At 37.6% G+C, this 25,638-nt stretch overlaps 1 protein-coding gene across 3 annotated transcripts in view; it reads left to right on the top strand.

Annotated features, from left to right (window-relative positions):
• PLPPR5 (phospholipid phosphatase related 5) overlaps nt 1-25,638 on the top strand; it is a 115,042-nt gene that overhangs the window by 69,055 nt on the left and 20,349 nt on the right. For 2 of the 3 annotated variants that reach the window (XM_024255928.3, XM_054530909.2), the window contains 2 exons: nt 16,786-16,962; nt 23,922-24,056. In XM_024255928.3, the coding sequence (XP_024111696.2) occupies nt 16,786-16,962; nt 23,922-24,056 (312 nt within the window). The remainder of the gene's footprint in view (nt 1-16,785; nt 16,963-23,921; nt 24,057-25,638) is intronic. The other variant, XM_024255932.3, reaches the window with a different exon arrangement.

Genomic DNA, 25,638 nt, shown 5'->3' on the forward strand with positions numbered 1-25,638 from the left:
AATGTATTTTAATTTTAAAGCTATAAATATTCAATATGCTATTTTATGTATCGACTAAAATTTGCACTTACCCAGTAAAAATACTATACTTTTTTTTTTGAGACAATCTTGCCCTGTTTCTCAGGCTGCTTAATTATTTGTACATTCCTCACTGCAGCCCTGAACTCCTGGGCTCAGGCAGTCCTCCCACTTCAGCCTCCCAAATAAAATACTATACTTGGCATTCACACTAGTTTATTGTTTTAAGTTTTAGACATGAATAAAAACTCCAGGTGGTCACATAGATTGGAAGAATTGAAATAGCTCAAGTTCTCTTTCTTCATTTTTACAATTACTATGCTATCATGTCTTTTTTTTTTCCTATTTCTTTTTTTCAAAACTACTGTTTAAATGCACCACCACGGGGCTGGAGACACTAAATGGAGCAAAAGCCACAAATGATTCCCACCCTCTATGAGCTTACTCTACAGATGAATATGAATATGAGTAGATGAGTCCACATGTCTGCTAGGGGGCAAATGTATATAGGTGGGCATTCTTTGAATTAATTTCCATGTGTAATGCAGTATTTATTACAGATTATGTAACAAAAGTGTGCTTATTTAAAGCTTACATACATACTTTTAATACTCAACAATAACTGCAACAGTTATTTCAACTTATATCAATGTTCTGTTTACTATTGCTCTTTAACAAGCCACCCCAAACTTAGCATAAAACAACCATTTTACTATGCTCACAGACTCTGTAGGTCAGATATGTGAAAAAGGCAAAATGTGCCTATCTTTTCTCTTCTCCATGGTGTTTCCAGCCTTAACTGGGAAGATTCAAAGGCTGACTTCAAAGGTGACTTGATAGCCAGGACATGCAGTTATCTGAAAGATTGTTCATTCACCTTACTGCACCTGGGCTAGGAGAAGGTGAAGACCACAACAGCCTACCCATAATCTTCTCACATGCCTTGGCTTCCACACAGTGAGGCAGCTCCAGGGAATGCAGCTTCCTACAGAACTCCAAGCACCAGTGTTCCAGTGAACTAGGCAGAAATGTGTCTTATGAGCTCAATCTTATGAGCTCATAGTGTCACATCTACTGCATTTTCTTGATACAAGCAAATTGCTAAGGCTGCTCAGATTCAGAGGGAGGGGAATTTGACTCCACCTCTTGATAGGGAAGATTCAAGAATGCAAGGGGTTAGAGACTGTTATAGCCATCTTTGGAGAATACAGTGTGCCATAACCAACAAGAGATTTAGAGGGCAGGAGTATGTTATCACTGACACTGCTTAGAATTGCTAGAGCACAGCAACAATAAAGAGCAGATACACATTTAGTAGGTTTTACTGTTGCATCCCCTCACTGCCTGCACCTGGGCAGACTGCTGCTATGCCCACCCTTAGTTTGCCACTGCACATGTTCTGATCTCTCCAGGCCTTGGTAATGCGGCTCTTAAAAAGGTTAGAGATTACCCTTGTCCAGTTATCATGTGTGTATTCCTACCTCATGTAGACTATAACATCTTTGAGGCTACAGACAGTCTGGGTGTAAATATAACCCAGACTCAGAAAAATAGGTTGATTGGCCAGGCGCGGTGGCTCACACCTGTAATCTCAGCACTTTGGGAGGCCGAGGTGGGCGGATCACAAGGTCAGGAGATCGAGACCATCCTGGCTAACATGGTGAAACCCTGTCACTACTAAAAATACAAAAAATTAGCTGGGCGTGGTGGTGGGCGCCTGTAGTCCCAGCTACTCGGGAGGCTGAGGCAGGAGAATGGCATGAATCCGGGAGGCGGAGCTTGCAGTGAGCTGAGATCGTGCCACTACACTCCAGCCTGGGTGACAGACCGAGACTCTGTCTCAAAAAAAAAAAAAGAAAAATAGGTTGATTGGTTCAAATAACAACAGCCATATATTCAGTGCTCATTATTTGGAAGTAAAACTTTCTAATAGATGACTTGCCCTTGTCCTCTAATAAATCTATTGTCTCAATGTATTCTGATGCAGGAAAAATACCCAAGACTTAGAGGCTGTGCCTATATAAAGCATTGGATCGATTGTTCTGAATAAATAGGTCTAATTCCTTAAATAAAGTAACCATTTGCATTTTCTCTGGCAATTCTGTTAAAGCCAAGAGAGACTGTCTGATACACCTTGGCATTTATAGAAGACCCCACACGTCCTCCTACTAAGTAGCCTCTTCACCACTCCAGTTTCAACTGGGAAAACTTTTAAGCAATCCCATAGTTGGAGATACTGCCTGAAGGGTATCCATGCACATCCTGAGGATCAGGAAATTTTGTTGCATACCCGTAAACAATTCTGAGTACTTCTAACATGCCTGTAGACATGGAAACAACTGGGTTGGGCTTGGAGATACTAGCTGGAGGACTCCTTGTCTCTAGCTGAGTCTATGGCTGCTTATGGCCATGTCAGCATCTTGCACAGCACAGGACCCTTCAGCAGTCCACTTCAGAATGCTCCTTACACACTCTAAAAAGCCCTAAAACTTAAGACCTTTTAACTCTTACTTTTTCACAGAAGGGTACACTGTATTTGTGTGAATAATAAGTAATGTCCTTCTATTATTTATGCCAGTACTGTGCTAAGTGCTTTACATAGTTTATCTCATTTAATCCTTATAGTCAAATTCCATAGGTACTATTATAATTCTCAAATTAAAGATGAGAAAACTGAGGCTCAGAGAAATTCATTAACTTGCCCACAGTCACACAGCTGGTATATGCTGGAGACAGGATCTGAATCCAGAACGTCCCCCATGTCTGTTCTCAGAACTACTTCATTCCATTGCCTCCCCCTTGCAGCCAGTAAACCCAGGTGCACGTTGAGGTGGCTGACCATGCAGAATTCCAGGTCCCTTACCCTGGGCACTTCGTTCTGGGTGGCGAATGTCTCTGTAGTTTTTTGGAAGAGAGTGGGATTTTTACTTCCAGCATGGTCCTTTGCTACTCACATGGCCATGGCATAAAGCAGTGTTCTGGCACTGCTGGCTTCTCAGTAAAGAGTGAGCAAGTAATCAACGTGCACCTGCCAGATAAGGAACACGAAAGGAACCACTGCACATAAAGCAAGCATATTTCTTATATTTAACCATTCTTAATGGCCCTTGTGTTCTCATATTCCTTGCTTTTAAGTTTAACTTATTTACAGTGACACCCACTAATTCAGTGGGGCTATTTTTAACATAGAGTCACAGGGACGTTTGACTTGTTCTTGTAATTGGTTTTTCTTATCCCGTAAAGTTTTCTTATTGGGTACTTTCTATTTCATGAAGCTCTATGGTGTTGATATCATAAATTGGGGGTTATTACAAATATAATGAAGAAAATTAAATAGTAAAGGTGAACAGTCGTATTACCTAGGATGATAAAACTGCTCTCCTCTCCCACTTGCACAGACTTAGTTCAGGCCCTCATTATGGCTTGCCTGGATTGCTAATAAAAATTTCCTAATAGCCCCTACTCTTGCAGGTTGAAATTATTCATTCTTTATATAATTGCCTACACAACTATCTAAAATGGAGATTATGATGTGTGGACCTGGCTTCAAGGATGTGTGACCTGACTCAGGTCCTGTCTCCAGCACTTGGTTTAATGCTCTGCTGTCACTATCTTGTAATTTGTAATGATTTTTGAAAAACAGGTCTGTCATTCATTTTCATTTTGCACTGGACCCTACAAATTATATACCCAGTCCTATAACATACAATCATGTAATCCACCCCCAACTCCATAAAGGCTCCAGAAGCCCCTCTGTGAATTACCTAAGAATTCATGAGTGTGGTTTAGAAGCACCTGGATTTTCTGTAAACTTCCTTCCACTTTAAGTTTCTTAAATTCTATGAACCATAAAGTGTTTCACAGATGGAGGGATGTCACAGACCTAATGTTTATACAAATACCTCAAAAATGATCCTCACTCTTCTTCTCCTGTTCCCTCATTTTTAAATCTCTCATAAAAATGGCCCCTACAGGAAGTTTTGCCTGACATTCCCCTCACGTCCCGGTTGGTGGTTGTTTCCATTTTGCTTGAGGGAAAGAGTCTTTTTATACTTGAGACTTAGAAGAAACTGTTGATCAGCCTGACTTCTATTTCCTGTGAATTATTTCTGTGATTTGTGCTCTTCAACATACACCTCAGTTATTCTTATTAGTCTTTTATGTGTCTCTCCTTTCTCTTGGACTAAGAGCTCCTTGAGGTCAGCAGCAACAGACTTCCCTATCTCTATATTGCTAGCCCAAGCTCATTACCCAGGACATGGGAAAGACACCATAAATAGTATTTGAAACTGGATGAATGAGTATGGGAATGAATGAATATATTCTGTACACTTTTTCTTTCTCATGAAGCCTCAAGCTGTTTTTAAACTTTTAATTAATAGCTTTTTCTATATACTATATGTTCAGTGGTATTCTAGGAAATCTTTTCTTATCTGCCATAAACACACAGTCTGTATCCACTCTTCCTTTCTGTGTTTTGCCCAGGGATGACAAGCTTGCATCCGTTGGCTCCTACCTATCAGCAAGCACATGCCTGCTCTGCTCCCTCACTATATGTCCTATTGCCACCCAAGCTCCAGGTCCCAGAAAAGCAAGAGTTGGGAGAACAGGCCAGTGAAATAATTTATCCTCTGTCCCACATTCCCGTGGACATTTATCCCATAAGCATAGCTAAACTTCTCTGCCTTCTGGTTCCAACTTCTACGTCTCCTGATGCTGCCAATGAGAGCCTAGGATCCCTGTGTTCTGTCTTCCTCGCCTGGTGCCCATGCTGCACCACCTGCCAGAAACATCTTCCTCTAGCCCCTCAAGCACCTAGGACACTACCCCCTCTCCTTTTGCATAAATAACAAATTCCTTTACACAGCTTTCAAGGCCAAGCTAGTTTTCCCACCATGATTCTCCAGCTTTAGCCAGATACATCTGCTCACGTTGCCCAAATCTTGCCTGACTTCATGCCCCGTGGTGCCTTTCTTCACATCACTACATGCATCAGAGACAACCCCATCCATCCCTGGCAGCCCCTTTACCAGGAAAGACCTTCCCAAATCAACCAACATTCTCTGGCTATTCGAATGGTCAGTATGTCTTCAGTACTTTCTCAGGTTTCAGAGCTAGATGTAAGTGCCTTCCTCTTCCTGCCACCATAATTGGAGCTGCCAAGTAGTTACAGCACCAGCTTTGGTTATGCAAAGCTCAGCTTTTCATCTCTGCACTTGGTTCTTTCGTGTCATTATCTCATCTGGTCCTCAGACACAGCTCAGTTTCATAATCCTTTATTCTTAATTCTGAAATCCTTTTTTTTTTTTTTTTTTTTTGCGACGGAGTCTCACTCTGTCGCCCAGGCTGGAGTGCAGTGGCATGATCTCAACTCACTGCAAGCTCCGCCTCCCGGGTTCACACCATTTTCCTGCCTCAGCCTCCTGAGTAGCTGGGACTACAGGCAACCACCACCACGCCTGGCTTATTTTTTGTATTTTTAGTAGAGACGGGGTTTCACCATGTTAGCCAGGATGGTCTCGATCTCCTGACCTTGTGATCTGCCCGCCTCGGCCTCCCAAAGTGCTGGGATTACAGGCACGAGCCACTGAAACCTTTTTTTTTAAAAGCCCTCTCTATGCAAGGCAAGACAAATTTTCGTTTTGTTTGTCCCTGGATGAAAAACTTTATCTGACCTGAATTTATTGGGGTTCTTTACTTATTCTGCTTACTGTGAGTAGCCATCTGTTTTGAGGTAGAAATGTGAATGTGTTTTATTATAGGGTGCAGCCCTGACCACACTGGAGTTATCAATGGGAGGTACATAGATCATATTACCCCAAATCTGAAAATGTTCTGAATGCTGAAATACTTCTCTACTTGAGGGCTCAGATAAAGGAGTGTGGAGCTGTAGTAAAGCAGACCTTGCTGCTTTCCAGATTTGACCAATGAGGAGACTCAATGAGGATAAGTCATCACCCACCTAACATCATAGCCCTAATGTACTGAAGGATCAAGACTGGAACTCAGATCCTCTGATGCTGTCTGGGCCATTATCCACTCATTATAACCAACTAGTGTGCATGCTTACTGCAGGCTAGAGGGGAAGTAGAGATTCTTTTACCATAGCCTGTTAAGTACATTAGATTTTAGAAAAATCAATAGATTCCTGGAAAATAATACAGTTTCTTAGAGGTGATTTCCAAAATATAGTTACTACTACACACCTAAAAAATAGCTAAAGTAATGCATAAGGCTGAAAGGTCACATAGATTATTCATTGTGAGAGTTGCTGTACATTTTGTATATACTTTTGTTCTAATTAGATATAAGCAGTGTGATATACACAAGCCCAGCTCTCCAAAGCAGTACATTCATTTATTCACCCATTGAGTGACCCTGTGCCAGGGCTGAGTATTGAGTAAGCGGCAAAACAAACATAACCCCTGTCTCCATGGAGGCCTAGATGGTGTTTTAACTCAGTTGTTTGAAACTGTGACCTGATGGAAATCATGTCATACACAGAGTTTAGGTATCTAACTCAGCCTTCAAAAGCCTATTTAACCCATGATGTACTTAAAATATACTATTAATCTTGGACTACCATGAGATACAGTGTTTCCACGAGAAAGCAGGTGGAACATCTTGATTCTTGTCGTATGTCTGGATATAATTGTACTTCCAAGTGGAACTATAGATTTCCTGCCTAGAAACTTCTGTTGGCCACTGAGGCCTGAGACTTGTTATGTTTTATTCCTCCCTCACTGCACTTCCACCTTCCACCCGTGACCTCACCCAGTTCAAACTCTTGGGTGCACATAAGCACGCATCCAGTTAACCAACAATTCTGGCCAGTTTAACATCCTAAATATTCCAGTCTGTTCATAACTGCAGCCATGACTCTAGTTCAAGATGTGATGACCCAGCACCGGGAACTGCTTCTCCCAAAGTGATATTTTAAAATTCAAGTGTACTCCTGTCGCATTCTCATATCCCCTTTACGGCCTCCCATTTTCCTTTTAATACGAATCCTTCACTTGGCACACAAAGCTTTTTGAACGTGGCCCCCGTTAGCCTCTCTGGCCTAATTCCTGCTACTCCCCTCTGTACTCACCTCCGCCCCGACCCACACAACCTTCAGACTGACACACTGAGTCATTTTCAGCTCCTCCTTCAGGCATGCTCTTGAAGGTAAGTAGTCTTACCTCTGCTTGAGGACTACTCCAGCCCCGCCTTCCTCTCCAAGGCTGAGGGAGAAAGGATCCTTGACTCCTGTACTGCATATATTAATAGCATCTTTGTTAGAGCATGGGCTCTGTAAATGAACTGCTTGAGTTTGAATCCCAGCTTCATCACCTTTTAGCCTTAAGTCCATCGATAAGTTACTTAACTTTTCTGTGTCTTAGTTACCTCTGTTGTTGAGTACCAATGTCATGGAATTGTTTGGATTACCTGATTGAGTGCGCGTAAAGCACTGAGCACAGTTCTTGACACATAGTAAGCATTCATGAAATTTTAACTTTTATTATGATTAGCTGTTACTGAGAGTGAGCCAAGAACCATACCAGGCGCTGAGGTTACAAAGAGAAAAGGATATTCCTATTCCATATAAGCTAGCATGGGAGAAAAAGATAAATATTTTTATGTAAAAATAACTCTTTTTATAATAATTATGAACAGAATACTGGGTAGCAAAGTGAGAAAGAGTCATCCTGCTCCTCCAGCAGCTGGGACTAAGGCTGAGGATGTGATCTGAGGTGCAAGCAGGCACTAAGCAAAGAGATGTGTTTTGACACCTTTGATAACTTAACATGCCTTAAACGCAGTTTTTATTGTGAATGGTAGAATCTGGTAGGTGTGGGAGAAGAGAGGTCACAGAGGTTCATCCCCATCACCTTCCTCCTTCTTGAAAGGGTGTAAAGTGAGAGTTGGAAGCTGGGTGGGGACTCAGTGGGAATGGATGTAGGAAGCATTTGGTTGAATGAAAATTAAAGGAGTTGGGGAGGAAAATCGCAAACCTTGAGAGGGGGAAAGAAGAGCACTTCCTGAGGACCCAACCTGGAAAATTTCTCCCCTGCCCTTTACTTACTCACTAATGAGGGTTAGGAATGAGGTCAGAAATACAAGCACACTCTTAAATTTTAGGACATCCTTTGAAATGTCACACTGTCATATTAGTTATATTTATTGAAATTAGTGTGGAGCTGATAAAGTATTTTGTTGCTGATCACAAACCTGTAATGTGCTGCAGTATTATATTTATCTTTCTAAGGTATGATGAGTCTTTTTCTGTTATTATATAATTTAAGATAGTATCTCAACAGTATCTCATAATCTAGAATCTAATTGTGACTTAATATTTAAAATTTTCTGGTTCTATATGATATATGTATATTATGTACATAGTAGATCATACAAAGATCAGACATATAGATTATCACATTATCATTAATTATAGTTTCTCTCCTTATCCGAAGAAATCCTGAGAAATATTTTGAGTGCTAAAGATTTAAGTACTTCAGACAGCTTTAAGGACTATTCAGAGATACTTGAAATATGCTTTTATTGTTATACTATTAATTTCTTGTCCCTGACAGTAAACTTAAATTTTTTATTTATGTATTTTAAGTTTTGCAGGTTCTACTTCATTTTTGTTTAAGGTATACCAAATCTAACCCTTCAATTCGCCCAAATGTCTTGTGCCTATTTTTGTAGTATTTAAAATTTCCAGATTTGTCTTTTACATATTGATTTTAGTTCCTCACTTGCTAGTCAGGGAATTTTAAATCTTGGAGATGATGGGATAGAATTATAGCAACCAAATATATTTTGCTTACAGATAATTCTTCAGATGTTACACAGCTTATTTATTTATTTATTTTTGCTCGTATCACAAGCTATCTTTACGTAAATATCATCTCACTTTCTATCTGGTGTATGGAAAACAAATGTTAAGTGGTGAATATGTGTGGTTCTTGATTTCATAGATGATAATGTCAAGCAAAAGTGTATTTGTTCTTCTAGCTGATGGATGAAGTGCCACATGTGCAGGATATTTATTGGGTGAGGGGGAGTCATACTGGAGATAAATAGTCTCCATGTAATATCAGCCATGGCTGCACTTTAGGGATTAGGTAAATGTGTCCATGATGAAGGAGCTGTTATTCATAACCAAACCATCAATCGGCCTTTGTGCTGAAGGCAGCAGAGTTACTGAGCATATTCAGATCTTAACTTCATGTACCAGCTGGTCCTGAACACTGAGGTTGTTGTTACTTACATCACATTTGTGACTCCTTAGTGTTTTTCATTCCAGGACATCAGCTATAGGATAAATTCTGTGTTCATGATGATGTAATCTTTTGTTAGGTACCCATTAAGGATATTGTAAATAAAGTGGATGTTTACTCTTAATTTTCAAATACAATAAGGAGCTTTATCCCCATGCCCATAAGTTAGAATACATTATTTCTCCTAACACATGTATAGTTTTAATCCAAATATATTGTTTTAATCCATTTAATTTATTCTAATCACAAAGCGAACAAAAATTCTCATGGTGCCATGTGAAGGCAATGAAACTTACACTTTTTATGTGATTACCTTTCTAAATCCTACAGATTATCATAGTTATTTTCATTGTACAAGTGATACAACTAAGAGTCAGAGAAGTTCAGTAATTTGTGTAAGGTCACAGAGCTAATTGGTGGTAGATTGAACTTTTAACCCTGACTATTAAATTCCTAAAGCTGAACTTTTCCTCATAGCTTATACTGACTAAATACGGAATCTCCCAAGTCTCTAAAGGTATCAATAAAATACAAAACGACTGGTTAACTTTGATGAAGTAACATTTTTAAAAAGTAGCCATTATGATAATTAGAATCTGAAAAAATAGGCTATATATATTAGTTTAACTTAGAAAACTCTAAATAATTCCATGATATTATCATTTTATTGCACTGTTTACCATTTGACATGGTAATGTATTAACAAATATTTAAAAATAGATGTAGATAAAAATATGCAGGTAAATGTTGCCTAACGCAGCTCAGGCAGCCTGGAAAATGGTTTTAGGATCAGTGCCCAACTAGAAGCAATATAATAAATAAAAATAATAAAGTAGCAGTAACTGCTGAAATGGGTATAATCTTTTTTGGAATATTCACTGATCATTTTGCATACCCTTTAAATTATGACGCTTTTGTCTAGGTCAGCATTGTCTAACAGAAATAGAAAGTGAACCATATATATATATGGTTCACTTTCTATTTCTATATATATATATATGATTTAAAACTTTCTAATCGTTTTTTAAAAGTAAAAAAGGTGATATTAATATTTCATATTTTGTTTAACCCAGTATATCCAGACTATTACCATTTCAACATGTATCAGTATAAGTTGGTAATAAGATAGTTTGCATTTTTCTTTTTCAAAATTTTCTAAATCCAGTGTATGTTTGACACTTGCAAAATACATTTTCAGTTCAGACACTAAATTTTCATCTGAAATCCTTATTCTGTATTTAGACATAAAATTTACAGTGTAAAAAGTAGATGTGAAGCCCAATTTGTTTCAAACGTATATTAACATTTTCTAATAATCTAATTGAGTACCATTTTTGAAATCCTTTTCATTAAAACCAAATAAATTGAAAATTTAGTACTATAGTTGACCTCATCACATTTCAAGTGCTAATGGCTACAGTAGCTACTGACTACCATATTGGTTCAGTGCCTCAGAGAAAGACCTCAAGATAAGAAGAAAAAGAAGTGTTTAGCTTCAGTAGTTAAATGAGGCTAGCTCTGTCAAGAGAGAACAGGAATTTCTAAATATCAAGGCTTTACATAGCAAACGCAAAATTTGAATATCTGAATATTTTATTATGAGCATAAAATATAATTATAATTACATATAATGTAAGTCTTATTATTATATTTTATTATCTGAGTATTTTATAGAGAAAACACAAATTATAAAGGGTGATACCACCAACCTAGGGGAAGGGAAGGAAGAACTTCCTGTCCTAAGAAGTGGAGGATTGGAGGAGAGGGAAGGGCTGAATGGCAAATGTGCCCATGTAGGTGAGCACCCTTACGTCAGAAACCCAAAGAAGGCAGCTGATTACTGGATAACAGAAACTCCAGAGAGGTTGTGGAGATAACAGAAAGTAGAAGGGCTTGAAACTGGGAGAACAATTTCTGTTAGTACACCTGCAGCAGGTAAGTCAGGCTGCAGAGAAGACGGTGGGAGCCCAGGGACCTTGCAGCAGAGCTTGGGAGGGCAGGCAGCCCACCTGGGGCTACAAGGAAGATGTGCTGGAGACGAAAGGATCTTTATTTCCTGTGAGCCTAGATGGACCAAGTCAGTATGGGGCCACAAGGATGTTATCAGTGGTTGTCAGGAGGGCACCAATGAAGCAGTGGGATACACACCTGGCAGTGGAGGCCAGTGAAGGCTGGTGGGTTGCCTCCCCACCTTGACCATGAGGTCTTGCAGGCCTCCAACTAGACCCCACTGTTTTTCCAGAAGAGAGAATGGTGAGAAACTGAGAACAACTAAGTATTGATTCAGAATTCCTCCCATCCCATTTCTATTCAGTGGAAGATGGGTGCTTATGATGACGTTTTGATCAGTTATGGAAACTAGAGTTACTGCATGTTTTATACAATCTAGATTATAGCACCGTAAAGAAAATTTATGACTTCAATATCCCACTGCTTATTGTACCACCATTACCACCCCTGGCCCCCATCACAGTCCTGAAAGGTCTGAATTGAGTGAACACAGGTCTGTCTGGCAAAGTCCGTGGCGTTTCCACCATTGCATCACAATTTTGTTACACACTCCATCAGATACCTTTACATTGCTCTTTGGCAAATTTATCAGTGTAACAAGAATATCAAGTCCGGGTACATAAATAAAACTTTCAGGACACTACACGGTTGGCTTAACAAACGAATGACCCATTTTTTAAATAAAAATTTTATATGAAAAATGTCAGTAGCAGTTTGTAAACAGATCTCAGGCGAAGTACCATGAGGCTCTGTCCTTGATGCTGTATTGTTATTGGTGATCTGTCTGGAGCTAACTAGAATCTGGGAGAAAGATAACTAATATAATAGATAGATGCCAGCATAAAAGTTCAAAATGGTGTTGACAGGGTAAAATATTTTTTGAAAACAATAATAAATTTGATTTTTTGAACAATTTCAGGAGCCCAGGGTAAGGGGAACTTGATAAGGCATCAGTTCATGTGAAGAAGTCATGGAAGATTCAGTGGACCACAAACACAGTTTGACCAATAATGCTATGAAGTTATTAAAACACACACACACACACACACACACACACACACACACACACAAACTAATCAAACCTAGTGCCCTGTTAGATTGCATTAATCAAAGTCATCAAAATCTGGAAATTGGTTTAAAGATAATCCAATCCTAACTTGACTATGAGATACGAATCAATGAGTTAAGACTATAGGGTGCAATCTAGAAAAGTCTCAACTGCACTCTGGGCTGGTCAGTTGATAGTGGGCACCGGTTTGCTTAATTTTGGGCTGTACTCTTTGAGAGAAGTACTAACAGATGTCAAAAGCACTAGAGTGTGCAGAGTACTGAGGGATCTGACCACTGAGTTATTCCCATACTGAGGGGAATTGAGGCTGTTTCATCTGTAGAAAAGAAGAGGCAAATAGTAAAAGAATACGTATAATCATCTGCAAATAAACAATTAATGGATGTCTTTAGGGCTAAATAGCATAAGAAAAAGGTGAAAGAAGCATGAAAACAAGAGAAGGAAAAAGGTTCTCCAAAAGCTAGGCCACAATGAATAGCCTAGACTTGGCTTCTGTGTCCTCACTCTAGTGAAGGAAACAATGAAAATAAATTATAACCATACATTGTGGCGAGTGTTCTCAGATGAGGAATAAGGTGCTTTGAGAACACAGAGGAGGATTGTGTATGTTGTCTAGGACACCTTTCCCTCACCATTTCCCTTTTGCCTGGAACTCTCATGCTCATTCTTCAGGATCTAACCATAGATGCCTCCTCTTTGAAGAAACCTAGCACAGCCTCTGATGCATAGTAGGTGCTTAATAAATATTTGTGTTTTTTATTTTCATTTATTTTTATAATAGCATTGTTTTATTATTAATAATAGTTCAGTGTTTTCTCAATTTACACAAAAAAGGTTGTATATTATAACAAGTGAGTCAATGCGTATTACAGACTAATAGGACAATTATGATTATATTTTAGTAAAAGCAAACAAGTAAGCAAAACCTTTTTATATGTGTGTTAATTATTGTATATATTTGTATAAGCAAAGAGAAAAAGTGTAGAAGAATATACACCAGGCTCTTAACAGGGAGCAAATGATCAGCTTTGGCTTTCTGCATCTTAGTGCTAATGGATGCAAATGGATATTTGTGGAATGGATGAATAAGCTCTGCTAATAATGATTAAATGGATTGGCCTGCGAGATAGTGAGCATCTACTGACCCTAGAGGACTGAGTGAATACCATCCTGCTCAAATCACACACCCTGCTGTTTGTATTTTATTTTAGCTACGTTTTGACATCTGGTTAACCTAGATGGTTTCATAAGTGAATTAAAAACCAAGAGAGCATAAATAATCAATTCCTGTTCTGTATGCAACATGCTTAATAGATTATTATGCCATAATTTCCTCTTCTGCAAATTAAGAATAATAGACTTTCTGTAAGGATAACACAATTAGACTGGCTAAAAAGGCACTTATGTTCATAAAGTACTAAAGAGTTGCTGAGTACAAGTGAAAGCTCTCTTAACTTTTCTTTTATAACATCCATGCCAACTGATTATGCTGCAGAAAAATTTGTACATTATAAAGCATTGCTATGATCTACTTTAAAGTTAAATTTTTAACCCTTGAAATTCACATAACCCTTGAAATTCAGCCACTGTCCACTCTCCACTCTGATGGAGGGAAAAGCCACATACCAGGCTATTCCTAAAATAGAAGCTTTTTCATGAGTTTGCATTGTGATTAGACTGTCTATGGGCTCCTTATAAACCTTGCTTGAGTCATTAGGGCAATTTAACGATCAACTCGACATTCAAGAGAAACTTCACAGGGATATAGCCCAAGCCCACATTTTACTATGGGCTCATACAACTTGGACAAGTAAGGGCTGGACTGTATCTGAGATGGCCTTCGGGGGTGAGGGAAAGGCAAATATTTTCTGAAGCCATATAGATTCTGTAGGGTATTTTGCACAAGGACCACATTTACACTATTTCCCACTTCTCCCTAATAGCAGAGCATAGATGTAGCCTTACTCCTATGATTGTATGGTGGCCTCCTTTCTCCTGTCTTTAGTTTCTGACTGTCTTGCATTCACTGGTACTCAACTTATGCTCATTGGCCATTTCCTCCAGGCAAGAAATCAACGAAAAAGAAAGGAAGATTAGGAGATACCTAAGTGCCTTCCCTCTGCTTTCCATTTACACCTGTCTTTTCTCAACAGTGCCACCTCAATCATCAAATTGTGTAGTCTTCATAATAAGCTTTATCTTGATTCAGTTTTTAACCTATAAAATGGAGGTAATAATGATACCTAACTTCGATCATTGGTTTGAAGATTGAATGAGATAAGTAATTTGTTAATAAAATGCTTAGAACATTGCCGTGAAGAGCAATCACTCGTTAAATGGTAGCTATAATTGATATTAGCAGTGTTAATATTATTCAATTATCATCCCACATTTATTTTGTCTCAATGAGGACAGAATATCTTGAGTATTAACAGATGTAAAGAAATGCAAAAGTAAGAAATAATTAACCAGCCTTATAGCTGTGTTAAAGAAAACCTCACAAGAAGCCTGAATTTCCCTGTCTATTCATACGCACTAGTCATACAAGGAGTTACTCAATTAGCAGCATCACTGAAACCTGAAGTGATGTGATAGCCTGGCCTTGTTATTCATGTGGGCAGAACTCTTTAACACATTCTCTCAGAATGGCAAAAGCATCATTTTCTCTTTCTCATCTCTTCCTCTTTCCCTCTCATGTATACTTATCCTCCATAACTGAAATTATCAAGCTTTTCCAAGCACAGTCTTAGACACAGAGACCCAGCTCCGAAGGTCACAGGCCAAGATGGAGACAGTTCAGCTCCCCCCGCCCCAGAGTACTGAGACCTGGGATGGATTGTAAAAGGCTAGAACTTGGCTAGAGAGATGCCTTGTATCACTTGGACTGATTACCTATTTATACAGCCCCTTTCGGCAGCTACAAGGGCTGCAAACTTTGCCCAGAAAAAAAAATAGAGAAGATAATTACTGGATTTCATAGTGTTCTAAAATGGCTGATATGAACTAAAAACTTAAATTCTGATTTTGGTTTACTCTCTTAGGCAGATGTATTGTTTATTTAACCAGGGACAATAGTTAAGGGTATATATGCATTTCTAAGAAGTTTTCTGAGTGTATTATCAGTACCAGATACTTACTGACGTTTATACCATAAAATCTGATTATATTATCAAAGTCATCTCTTTTACAATTGCTCTACTAATGACTTGAAATAATAATTGAATACAGTCAGCAAATTTGCTTATAAAGTAATGCATAAAATTATGAGCAGTTGAGCTATAGAATAAATTAGATGGGGGAAGGACCAAATTATTCTTGAGCATAGTGGCTCTTGACATTTCATTCGCTGCAATCAATTGACACCATATGTTCATTAGCATATGTCCAGATGCCAGAAATGTAGGTACCTATTCATTGTTTTGTTTTGTTTTTAGTTGACACATTTCCCTTATTTTACTTAAGTGTTTTTTTGTTTGTTTGTTTTGTTTTTGAGACAGAGTCTCGCTCCGTCACCCAGGCTGGAGTGCAGTGGCACGATCTTGGCTCACTGCAAGCTCCGCCTACTGGGTTCATGCCATTCTCCTGCCTCAGCCTCCCAAGTAGCTGGGACTACAGGCACCCACCACCACGCCCAACTAATTCTTTGTATGTTTAGTAGAGATGGGGTTTCACTGTGTTAGCCAGGATAGTGTCAATCTCCCAACCTCGTTATCTGCCCACCTCGGCCTCCCAAAGTGCTGGGATTTACAGGCGTGAGCCACCGCGCCCGGCCTACTTAAGTATTTTATTGTCCTAATTCTGGCTGATAAAATGTAGTTAAACAAAGTAATTTCACAATTTCATTTAACAACATGAAAGCAACCTTGGCATTGCATTGAATCTTAAAATCTTTCTTCAAAGTAACATCTGTTTGGTAGAAATCTTTTCCACTTTATTTTTTCTAGCTATATTCACAATCCTGGTTTTTATCAAGTATGCATCCTCTAAATATGGCATACACAAATGGAAACATTAAAAACACTTAAACACATCATCAGTTTTCCCCCTTCTAACAGTATTGTTGAGGTTGATCTAAAATGAAAATTCAGATAAAACGAGAACCGATACAGTAAGAATAAAAAGAAAAAAAGACAATTGGACTATCTGTGCTTGGTGTTTCTAGATGATTAATAATGTTATGCTAAGAATTGGCCATTTGTAAGAGATTGCCATATAAGGTAAGTAAAATGAAATAATTGCTACTCTTGAATTCTGCTTTTAAGAAACTGATTTCAAAAACTTCATAAACTCCACTTAATGATTTGAATCATACAGGCATATATATGTCTATAAATATATGTTTGTACATACACATAATGTGCTATGCTAATAAAGGAAATACCTTCATGAAAAGTCATGTTTTTTTATTGAATGTTTCAGATGTACATTACCAACACAATCAAAGCCAAGGGAACCAGACTTGCTAAGCCAGTTCTATGCTTGGGCTTAATGTGTTTGGCATTTCTTACTGGACTCAACAGAGTAGCAGAATATCGAAATCATTGGTCAGATGTTATAGCAGGCTTTCTGGTTGGAATATCTATAGCAGTATTTCTGGTAAGTACAAATTTATTTATATATCATTGGGTTTTTAATTAACTTGCATAATCACCTATGAGAAAATACAAGTGTGAATCACTGGGTTTGTCTAAATGTAGTATATCAAACAAATCATTCATTTAAGTATATAAAACAAATCATTTAAGTCATTCATTTCTTCCTCCTCCCCCATTTGTTCTGCCACAAGTCAGGTTTGGGGATGAAAAAAATACAAATCCTACACTTAAAGTTGAACAATATATTTTCATATAAAATAGAGCTGGCCTAAAAACATACTGTCCCTCCCAAATAGTTTTTAAGACTGGGTAAAAACTGCCTATAATATTTTTTAAAGATTTATAACAAACTTTATATAAATCCTTAAAAAATGTTATAGGTGAGTTTCAGGACTGGTTTGGATATTTTTTAAAGATTCCTCAGGGAAGTTGGCATGCTGGGGTATCAAGAGCATCCCAAAGTCCCCTAGTGCCTCCGTGCTGTACTTCCCCTGAGCCTCCATGTCCCAGGGCTAGCAGGTCAGCCTCACCTGTGAGATGAGGCATTTTACATCAGTAACTAAAAACTCATGAATAGTTTCCAAGACCATACCACGTCAAATCATATTTCGCCACGTAGTAAAGAGCATACACAGTGACTTCTAATGAAGTAAGCATTCCATTTATACTCTTATTATAAAATCTTCTAGGACTATTTCCATAGGTTTTGGTTGTTGGAAAATGTATTTTAGTCTGACTTTAGAATTCATCATTATTTATTTAACCAGAGACAATAGTCAAGGGTTTATATGCATTTCTAAGTATTTTTCTGACTTATTATCAGTACCAAATACTTACTGATGTTTATACCATAAAATCTGATTATACTATTATAGTATAAGTTGTGAGTGTGTAACATTTTATGAGTATATAATAAACAGCCTGAACTTCCCTCTATTCATGTGCACTAATCATTATATCACATTTTACCCAAATGAAACAATGTGTAGACTATGAATCAAAACATATTTTTGCATTGACACATTATAATTTAAAAAATATTTTATGTCCATTTTGATTACATTTAAATTGCCCTTACATGTAACTTAACTTTATTAGCCTCATTTTACTAGTCAATAATCAGTAAGCAAACACTTCAGTGAATCTTTCCAGCTACCAAATGTTGAAACATAATTTATGTACTGGGTATTTTAAATAAGATTTCCTCTAGAATCTCCTGCGGTAAAGTAGTCACCATGACCTCATCTCTGTACTGCATCCTGTGCTCTTTTTTTTTTTTTTTTTTTTTTTGTGATACCACTCTCTGTGATTCCCAAGGTCCCTGGGAGACTTAGACTCAACCTTCTCTCTTTCCTGGAGATATCCTGTAGCCTCGTGAAAACTGGGGCCCTGGCTTGAACCAAAACCTTTTTTTTTTTTTTTTTTTTTGGCTTTCACTCACCACTGGTTAGCATTCAAAAAGCAAAACCAACAATAAACTTTACATAAATCCTTAAAAAATATTATAGGCAAAGCCAAGAGCATACAAGTGGCCAAAATTTCAAAGCACTGGTGTCAGATGCAACTGTGTTTCAGCTCTGTGGGTCCATAACATCTTCACTGGCATCTCATCAGCCTTCTTGTTTATCTGTGGCTATTGCCACCTTCCCTATACTTCCAGTGAACCCCTTACCTTACAAGGCCAACCTCAGAATGCTGGTGCCTTCCAAGTCGCTTCCCTGTCTGGTGAATGTTGAGATGAGCTCTGGATCCCCCTTGAGCTCAAGACCCTCCAATTGCACACGTTGAGAACGTTTCATGACAGCCCTTTGAACATTCCCATACTGCCAGGAAAATGACTTCATGAAAAGATTATATGTAAAAAATGCCTATATAATAACTAAAAATGCATTTATGCATTCATTCACAACCATTTATGAATGTGAATGCCTATAGGTATATTTAAATGTGGCTAAACAACAGCCTCCCTGAAGGATCATTATAAGGCTCTATAAAGGTTAAACAAAATAGTGCATGTTCAGCGAATGAGTACATGAATGACTGGAAAAAGTTCCATAAACTATAGTTTGCTTCCTCTCAGTCCCTTTTACCCTATGTAAGATTTGTGTTTTGAAAATGTATTTGCAGGATGATAAGACAAAGTTGAGGATAGAAGAGATGGGTTATGCGGAACCAGGGAAACAGGATGGTGCAAATTGGCCCTCAGTGGCACAAAGAGGGAGGATATCCATCATGTCCTCCAGGATATTTAAGGAGGTGGAATGGTTTGGAGCCTGGTGGAACATGGAAGGTGATGTGGATGAGGCACAGGGAGCCTTCTATGATGATTCCCAGTTTTCTCATTTGGGAAACTCAACACATTTATTTTGAGCAGTAACTCCAGCTCTGGCCTGCAATATGTTGTATATCCTAGGGTGTTTCTAATTATCTTGCAGTGTGTGCAGAATTCTAAAGTGATTCCAAAATAAAATTAATGTTAATCTACTCCAGGTCTCTATGTCTCGGTTAAAGGAATCCAGACCACCCAGTCACCCAGACTCAATGCCTAACATTTGCCTTTGGCTCATTCTCCTTTTTCATTCCACACACGAGTGATTCATTTAGGTCAGGTTCATTTCCACTATAAAAATATTTCCTCCATATCTTGTATCTTTGCTCTCTGACCATAACTTTTGAATTGTAGACATTATTGCTTCTTACTAAAATAGTGAGGCCTTCCCTGAACCATGTTTAAAATGACTTCTCCTCCTTGAGGATTCCTTTCCTCATTCCTTATTTTACTTTTCTACATAGGATGTTTCAACTTTTAATATGTAATATTAATTAATGTGTAATAAATTACTGTGCAATATACCATATGGAACATTTTTGGTTTTGCGTTGCTATCAATCCCACTAGAATGTAAGCTCCCTGTGAAGTCTTTTTCTTTGTTTTGTTTGCAGCATATCCCCAATAACCAGAACAAGGTCTGGTACAGAGGAAGTTCTGAGTAAATATATGATGAATGAATTAATACAGGAAAGAATGATTAAAGAATTTTTTATTTACTTCCCAGAGTTCTTTTAAGGATTAAGCGAAATCCCACATGTAAGAAGTGAAGCCTAGTGCAGACAAGACAATGAATACCACAGTCTTCACGTTTGATGACTATATTCAAACCCTTTACACACTTGAGATTTGGCTCAGACAAGATCCAATTTCCCCAGGAAGTTTCCCTGATTGGCTGATTTTTCCATTTTTTCCTGAATTTTATCACTCTTTCAGTCTGTCGTCTTATAATTTAATAAGGAATTATGTGCTGTGTTAATTGTATTACTCTTATCTCATGGGCATTTTGTTTCAGATTAGAGAGCAAAATCACCATACTTAGCAAAATACAAGACAAATACTAGTTGAACAGTATTTGTAGATTGATTATGATATTTATGACAGTATCAGGCAGAATAGCTCAAGTTTATTGAGCCACAAAAATAGTTTGTCATGTTATCGTATACAACAATAATAGTTATTGTGCTCTTTACTACATTAATGCAATTAACCCTCAGAACAGCTCAGTGAAATGTTTCTATTGTCTTCATTTTTCAGGTTTAAAAAAGTTGAAGCCTGATTATATAAAGTAACTTGCCCATGTTTACAAAGTTAGTAACTGAAAGATCCAGGATTACAGTCCAGACCAGTTTGACCCCCAAAGCCCATGCACTTAAACCCCATGCAATAATGATGTTTCATTTACCACAAAGAGTGAAAATGAACAAGAATGGATCAGATTAAGTTATCATCACGACAGGAAAAAGAAAATATATACGTAGTGATGATTTACTCATATCATCTTGGTAGGAGAGAATAGAATTACAAGAATTATACACGCGGAAGTCACTAATGTAAAACCAGAACGTCTGAAAGCAAAGTAACGTTAAATTATATAAACACATCAGAAAATTTGAGAATTTCTGTCCTAGGTGCTTGCTCATTCATTAATCTGATCCCTTACTGTGACAATGGGAACACAGCAGTGAGCAAAAAAGAGCATCTTTGCATTTGTGGAACTTGAAAGAGACACATCAATCAAAGTATTACTTTAAATGATGTTTAATTTCATACTAAGTGCTCTGATAAAAATAATCACAGCTCCATGTGAGCAAAAAGCAAAGAAACAAAAACAAAATAAACCATCCCAGCTAGGAGTTCAAGGAAGGCATCCACGAGGAAGTGAAGCTGAGATGAGATATCATGGCTGAGTTAGATAAGGCATCCAAAGACAGTGGAGGTGAGGAGTATCCAAACAGCAGGAAGTGAAAGGTAACAGAAAGTGTTTTGAAAACAGAGAAGGAAGGCTGCAAAAGTGGGGCTGGGCCAGAGTTTACACATTAAGAAAAATGGAAAGCCAAGCCATGAATGGCTTTAAGGGGGTAACATAATCCAGTTTGCATTTGGAAAGATCATTCTCACATTATGGTGGAAATAGAGGGGCCCAGATTAGATTGAGAGAGATAGTTTAGAAAGCTGTGTAGGAATCCAGGCAACAGGTGGTGGTTGCTTCGTTTTTGGAGTTGGTGGAGGAGATAAAATGAAGCAAATATAAGAAATCAAGATATTTAGGTACCAAGATATTTAGAAAGTAACATTGAGCAGATTCAGTAACTGGTCAAGTATAAGAGGTGTAAAGGATTAATTCAAGTTTTTAGCCTTGTGAATCTGCATTGGGGTGGAGGTGGGTGTTGGGGGGTGGGGTGGCATGTTGCCTTTCCTTGAAAGTGTCCAGAGAAAAGATCAAGTTTGGAGTGGGTGCTGGAGGGGGCAGATCTTGAGTTTAGTTTTGAGTAGTTGTTGAATTGTCATACCTTTGCCAGCCAAAGAAATGACGTTAATTTAGTGATCTATTGAAACCTCTTCATTTTCTAATTGATAAAACTGAGACTCAGAGAACTGTCTGAGAATGTATAGACTCAGGCGTGCTCAGGATCAAAAACCACGTCCCTCACTTTTTCTTATCACCATTTTTACAAACAAGACATCTGTTCCATATTGTAAATGTTAGCAGACAAGACTTATTAAATATTGGAATATAACTCTACAGAGGATTAGGTAATTTCTTTCCTAATAATTAAAATACTAAGAGTAAGAATAATCATTGTTGTTATTGTTGGCTAAAATTCTTGATTATATCCTTTGTATTTTAGAGCAGTGGTCAGTCAGCCAACTGCGGCCCACAGACCAAATTTGATCTGCTGCCTATCTTTGTAAAGAAAGTTATATTTGAATATTGACACTCCCATTTGTTTATAAACTGTCCGTGGCTATTTTTGCACCAAAAAGGCAGAGTTAAATAGTTGCTGCAAAGGTTGTAAGGCTGCAAAGCCAAAAATATTTACTGTCTTCCTTTTGCAGACAAAATTTGCTTACGTTATCTCTAGAGCAATCAGTATCTGTTAGACCTTTGTGGGGTCATGAAGCTGGTAACATCATGAGGTAGTAGCTTTATCAAGTATCCATCTCCAAGCCCTTACTGTCCTTTACTTTAAAGATCTTTAAAGTGGCAACTACAAAGTTGAGGTTTCAAATTATCAGGCTTTGATCTATGTTTCTAATCTGTAGTTCTTCTGGGAAGTGGAAGGATAAGAAATCTATAACAATTTGCAAAGAAGTATTTTTCTGACATAAAATCTCAGTAGGTGTTATTATTTTGTAGATTTGTAAATTTTATTTAAAAACTGGAAAGCAACCAAGATCTAATTGATCTAATTGGCCTTTGAAGATATTCAGTAATGAACTCCACTAAAGACAAGGCTTTTCAGTGTAGCATTTGTGAAAATATGAAATGTAAATGTATAATTATATATTGAGTACTTACTTTACAAAATGAATGTTAGGTTATAGCTGCAAATGAGGCCTGTATTTTGATTTATAATAGAATATGAAACACAGAAAATAAAACTCAAGAATACCTTTACCAAGAATACCTTGTTGATTGTGTAAGCAAACAGTAGCAAATAATCTTCCTGGTATGTTTAATTCATTATTTCTTAAATATAATTCACCTGCATTAGAAGCTTCTCGAATGCATTTTTGAAGTGCCAACTCCTAGGCCCCATTCTTCATTTACTAAATCAGAATCTTTAGGGGAGGGCTTAGGAATATGCATTTTTAACAATGCCAAAAATGTATTTTTATGCACATTAAGGATGAGAATCTCTGGTTTAGTTCAAATTCTGTCACCTGTGAGATATAATCCATTGAAACAAGGGTCAATTTTCTTTTTTTTTTTTTTTTTAAGAACATCAGGCTTTTTATTTTTTATTTTTTATTTTTTAAATTTTATTATTATTGTACTTTGATAAGTTTTAGGGTACCTGTGCACAACGTGCAGGTTTGTTACATATGTATACATGTTTTATGTAGAGGGTTTTCTATTTCAGTGGTAGCCCCAGTAAGCTATTGTTGGAATGCCAAGTATATATGGGACACAATAATAGACGATAAACTAGGTTATTTAAGGGATGCTGCTAAATTAGAGAGTACCAATTGTAGAAGGTTTATTATGAATATAATGATACTGAAGCAATGAAAAACAATTAGCATTTAAATTAAGTTGTAGATTAGCCATATTAGGAAAAGGATAGCTTGCTATAAATTTTTATAAGGTTATGGTGTTATGATTGATTTGAGCATTGACTATACTTTAATGAAAATTTTTGAATAATAAAATTGTCATAATTAAGTGAGCTACATATTAACTGATGAGTTTTCTTAAACATATCTGCATTGGAGTAGCTATTAAAATTTATACAGTAAACTTTACAATAAATGTATACAATAAATCTGGATATAAATTCATATACATGTAACATTTAAGTAATTTTAATACTTTCTTACATGCTTAGATTTATTAAGCTCCTCAAAAGGGTGAAAGTCACAGTGAGCACAGTTTGCTTTAACTGTAATTGTTTTCTGAAATTTTAGGTTGTGTGCGTGGTGAATAATTTCAAAGGAAGACAAGCAGAAAATGAGCATATACACATGGATAATCTGGCACAGATGCCAATGATCAGCATTCCTCGAGTAGAAAGTCCTTTGGAAAAGGTAACATCTGTACAGGTGATTCACAATTTAAATTCTAAATTATAATAACTAGAGCAAATGAGTCATTATTCCTGTATGTGTATCTGGAGCATGTCCACACAGTTTATGTTGATTTACTTAGTGTAATGTGATATTTAGCAAGAATTTAGCTGCTAAAGAGATAATCATAGAAAAATATATATCACATTTAAAAAATCTGTTTGTAGGCCAGTCACAATGGCTCACACCTGGCCTGTGATCAATCCCAGCTCTTTGGGAGGCCAAGGCAGGCAGATCACTTGAGACCAGGAGTTCAAGACCAGCCTGGCCAACATGGAGAAACCTCGTCTTTACCAAAAAAATACAAAAATTAGCTGGGCGTGGTGGCATGCACCTGTAGTCCCAGCTACTTGGGAGGCTGAGGCACCAGAATCACTTGAACCTGGAGGCAAAGGTTGTAATGAGCCAAGATCATGCCACTGCAGTCCAGCTTAGGCAACAGAATGAGACTCCGTATCAAAAAATAAAATATCTGTTTATCTTCCTCATGCTAAAAGCTGAGGAGTACCCGTGTGTGAAATCCATTTAGTACTTTGCTGTAGTTTCTAAATAAGGAACATTGTGTATTGGTCTTACACATAGGAAAAATAAGATAGTTTTACTTGAGGATATATGCATTTTTTACAAAATATATTCCACATCTTTCATTCTCCATTTATATGAAAAAGTGCTCAGCACAATGCCTGGCACACATTCCCGGTTCAAAAAATATTTGTTGAATCTCAGTGCACAAAGGTCTGACATCAGGAAAACCCCAGTCGTGCTCTCCTCATCAGGGAGATTCTGAGACTCCGCTGGGCTGAATGCAGCCAGAGGGTAGCACTTGGACTGTAGGCCAAGGCCTCATTAGGCATGGCAGTGAGCACAGAAACCAGGTACATACTTTTCTTGAGACTTCTGTGAACCACATAGGATAATATTTCCTAAATGTTGGTACAGTTATGTGCATTTGTAACTAGTTAAATGGTTGCTCTGAGGGCTACTAGTGGCTTCTCTTCAGTCCTGTTCAGTTCCACATTTGGTCAATATCTTAGCTGAGGAGTCAGTTACACACTAATCAGGTGTTCAGATTGTGTGAATCTGTGAGAGATAATTAACATATTCAATCAAAGAATAAAAATTCTTCAGTGACTGCAATAAGATACAATTCATAATTAACTAGCACTAAAGGAAACATTTTGTATTTGGATTTTTTAAAAACTTCACGTGTAAAGTAGGGTACATCCAGGTTAATTGCACAAATGAAAAAGACTTGGGGTGTAATAGGAACCAAGTCAACATGTGTCAACAGCATGATAAGGCTGCCAAAAGAGTTAAATGATCTTAAGGCCCACTTGGGGAAAATGATACCCTGAATGAGGGGATTGATGGTGTGCATTGCTAGGCTCTGGTCAGGCCAACTTTGAATATTGTGTACTGATCTTGACAACACAGTTTTAAAGTGGGCATTGATAAAATAGTTGACACTCATAATAAATATTTGTTAAATGAGCGAATTAATGTCTTTAGGATGTACTCAGCATCATGGATTATGAGGGACTGTTGCAGGAACAAAAAC

The sequence above is a fragment of the Pongo abelii genome, chromosome 1 (assembly GCF_028885655.2).
Source record: "Pongo abelii isolate AG06213 chromosome 1, NHGRI_mPonAbe1-v2.0_pri, whole genome shotgun sequence".
NCBI classification, from domain to species: domain Eukaryota; kingdom Metazoa; phylum Chordata; class Mammalia; order Primates; family Hominidae; genus Pongo; species Pongo abelii.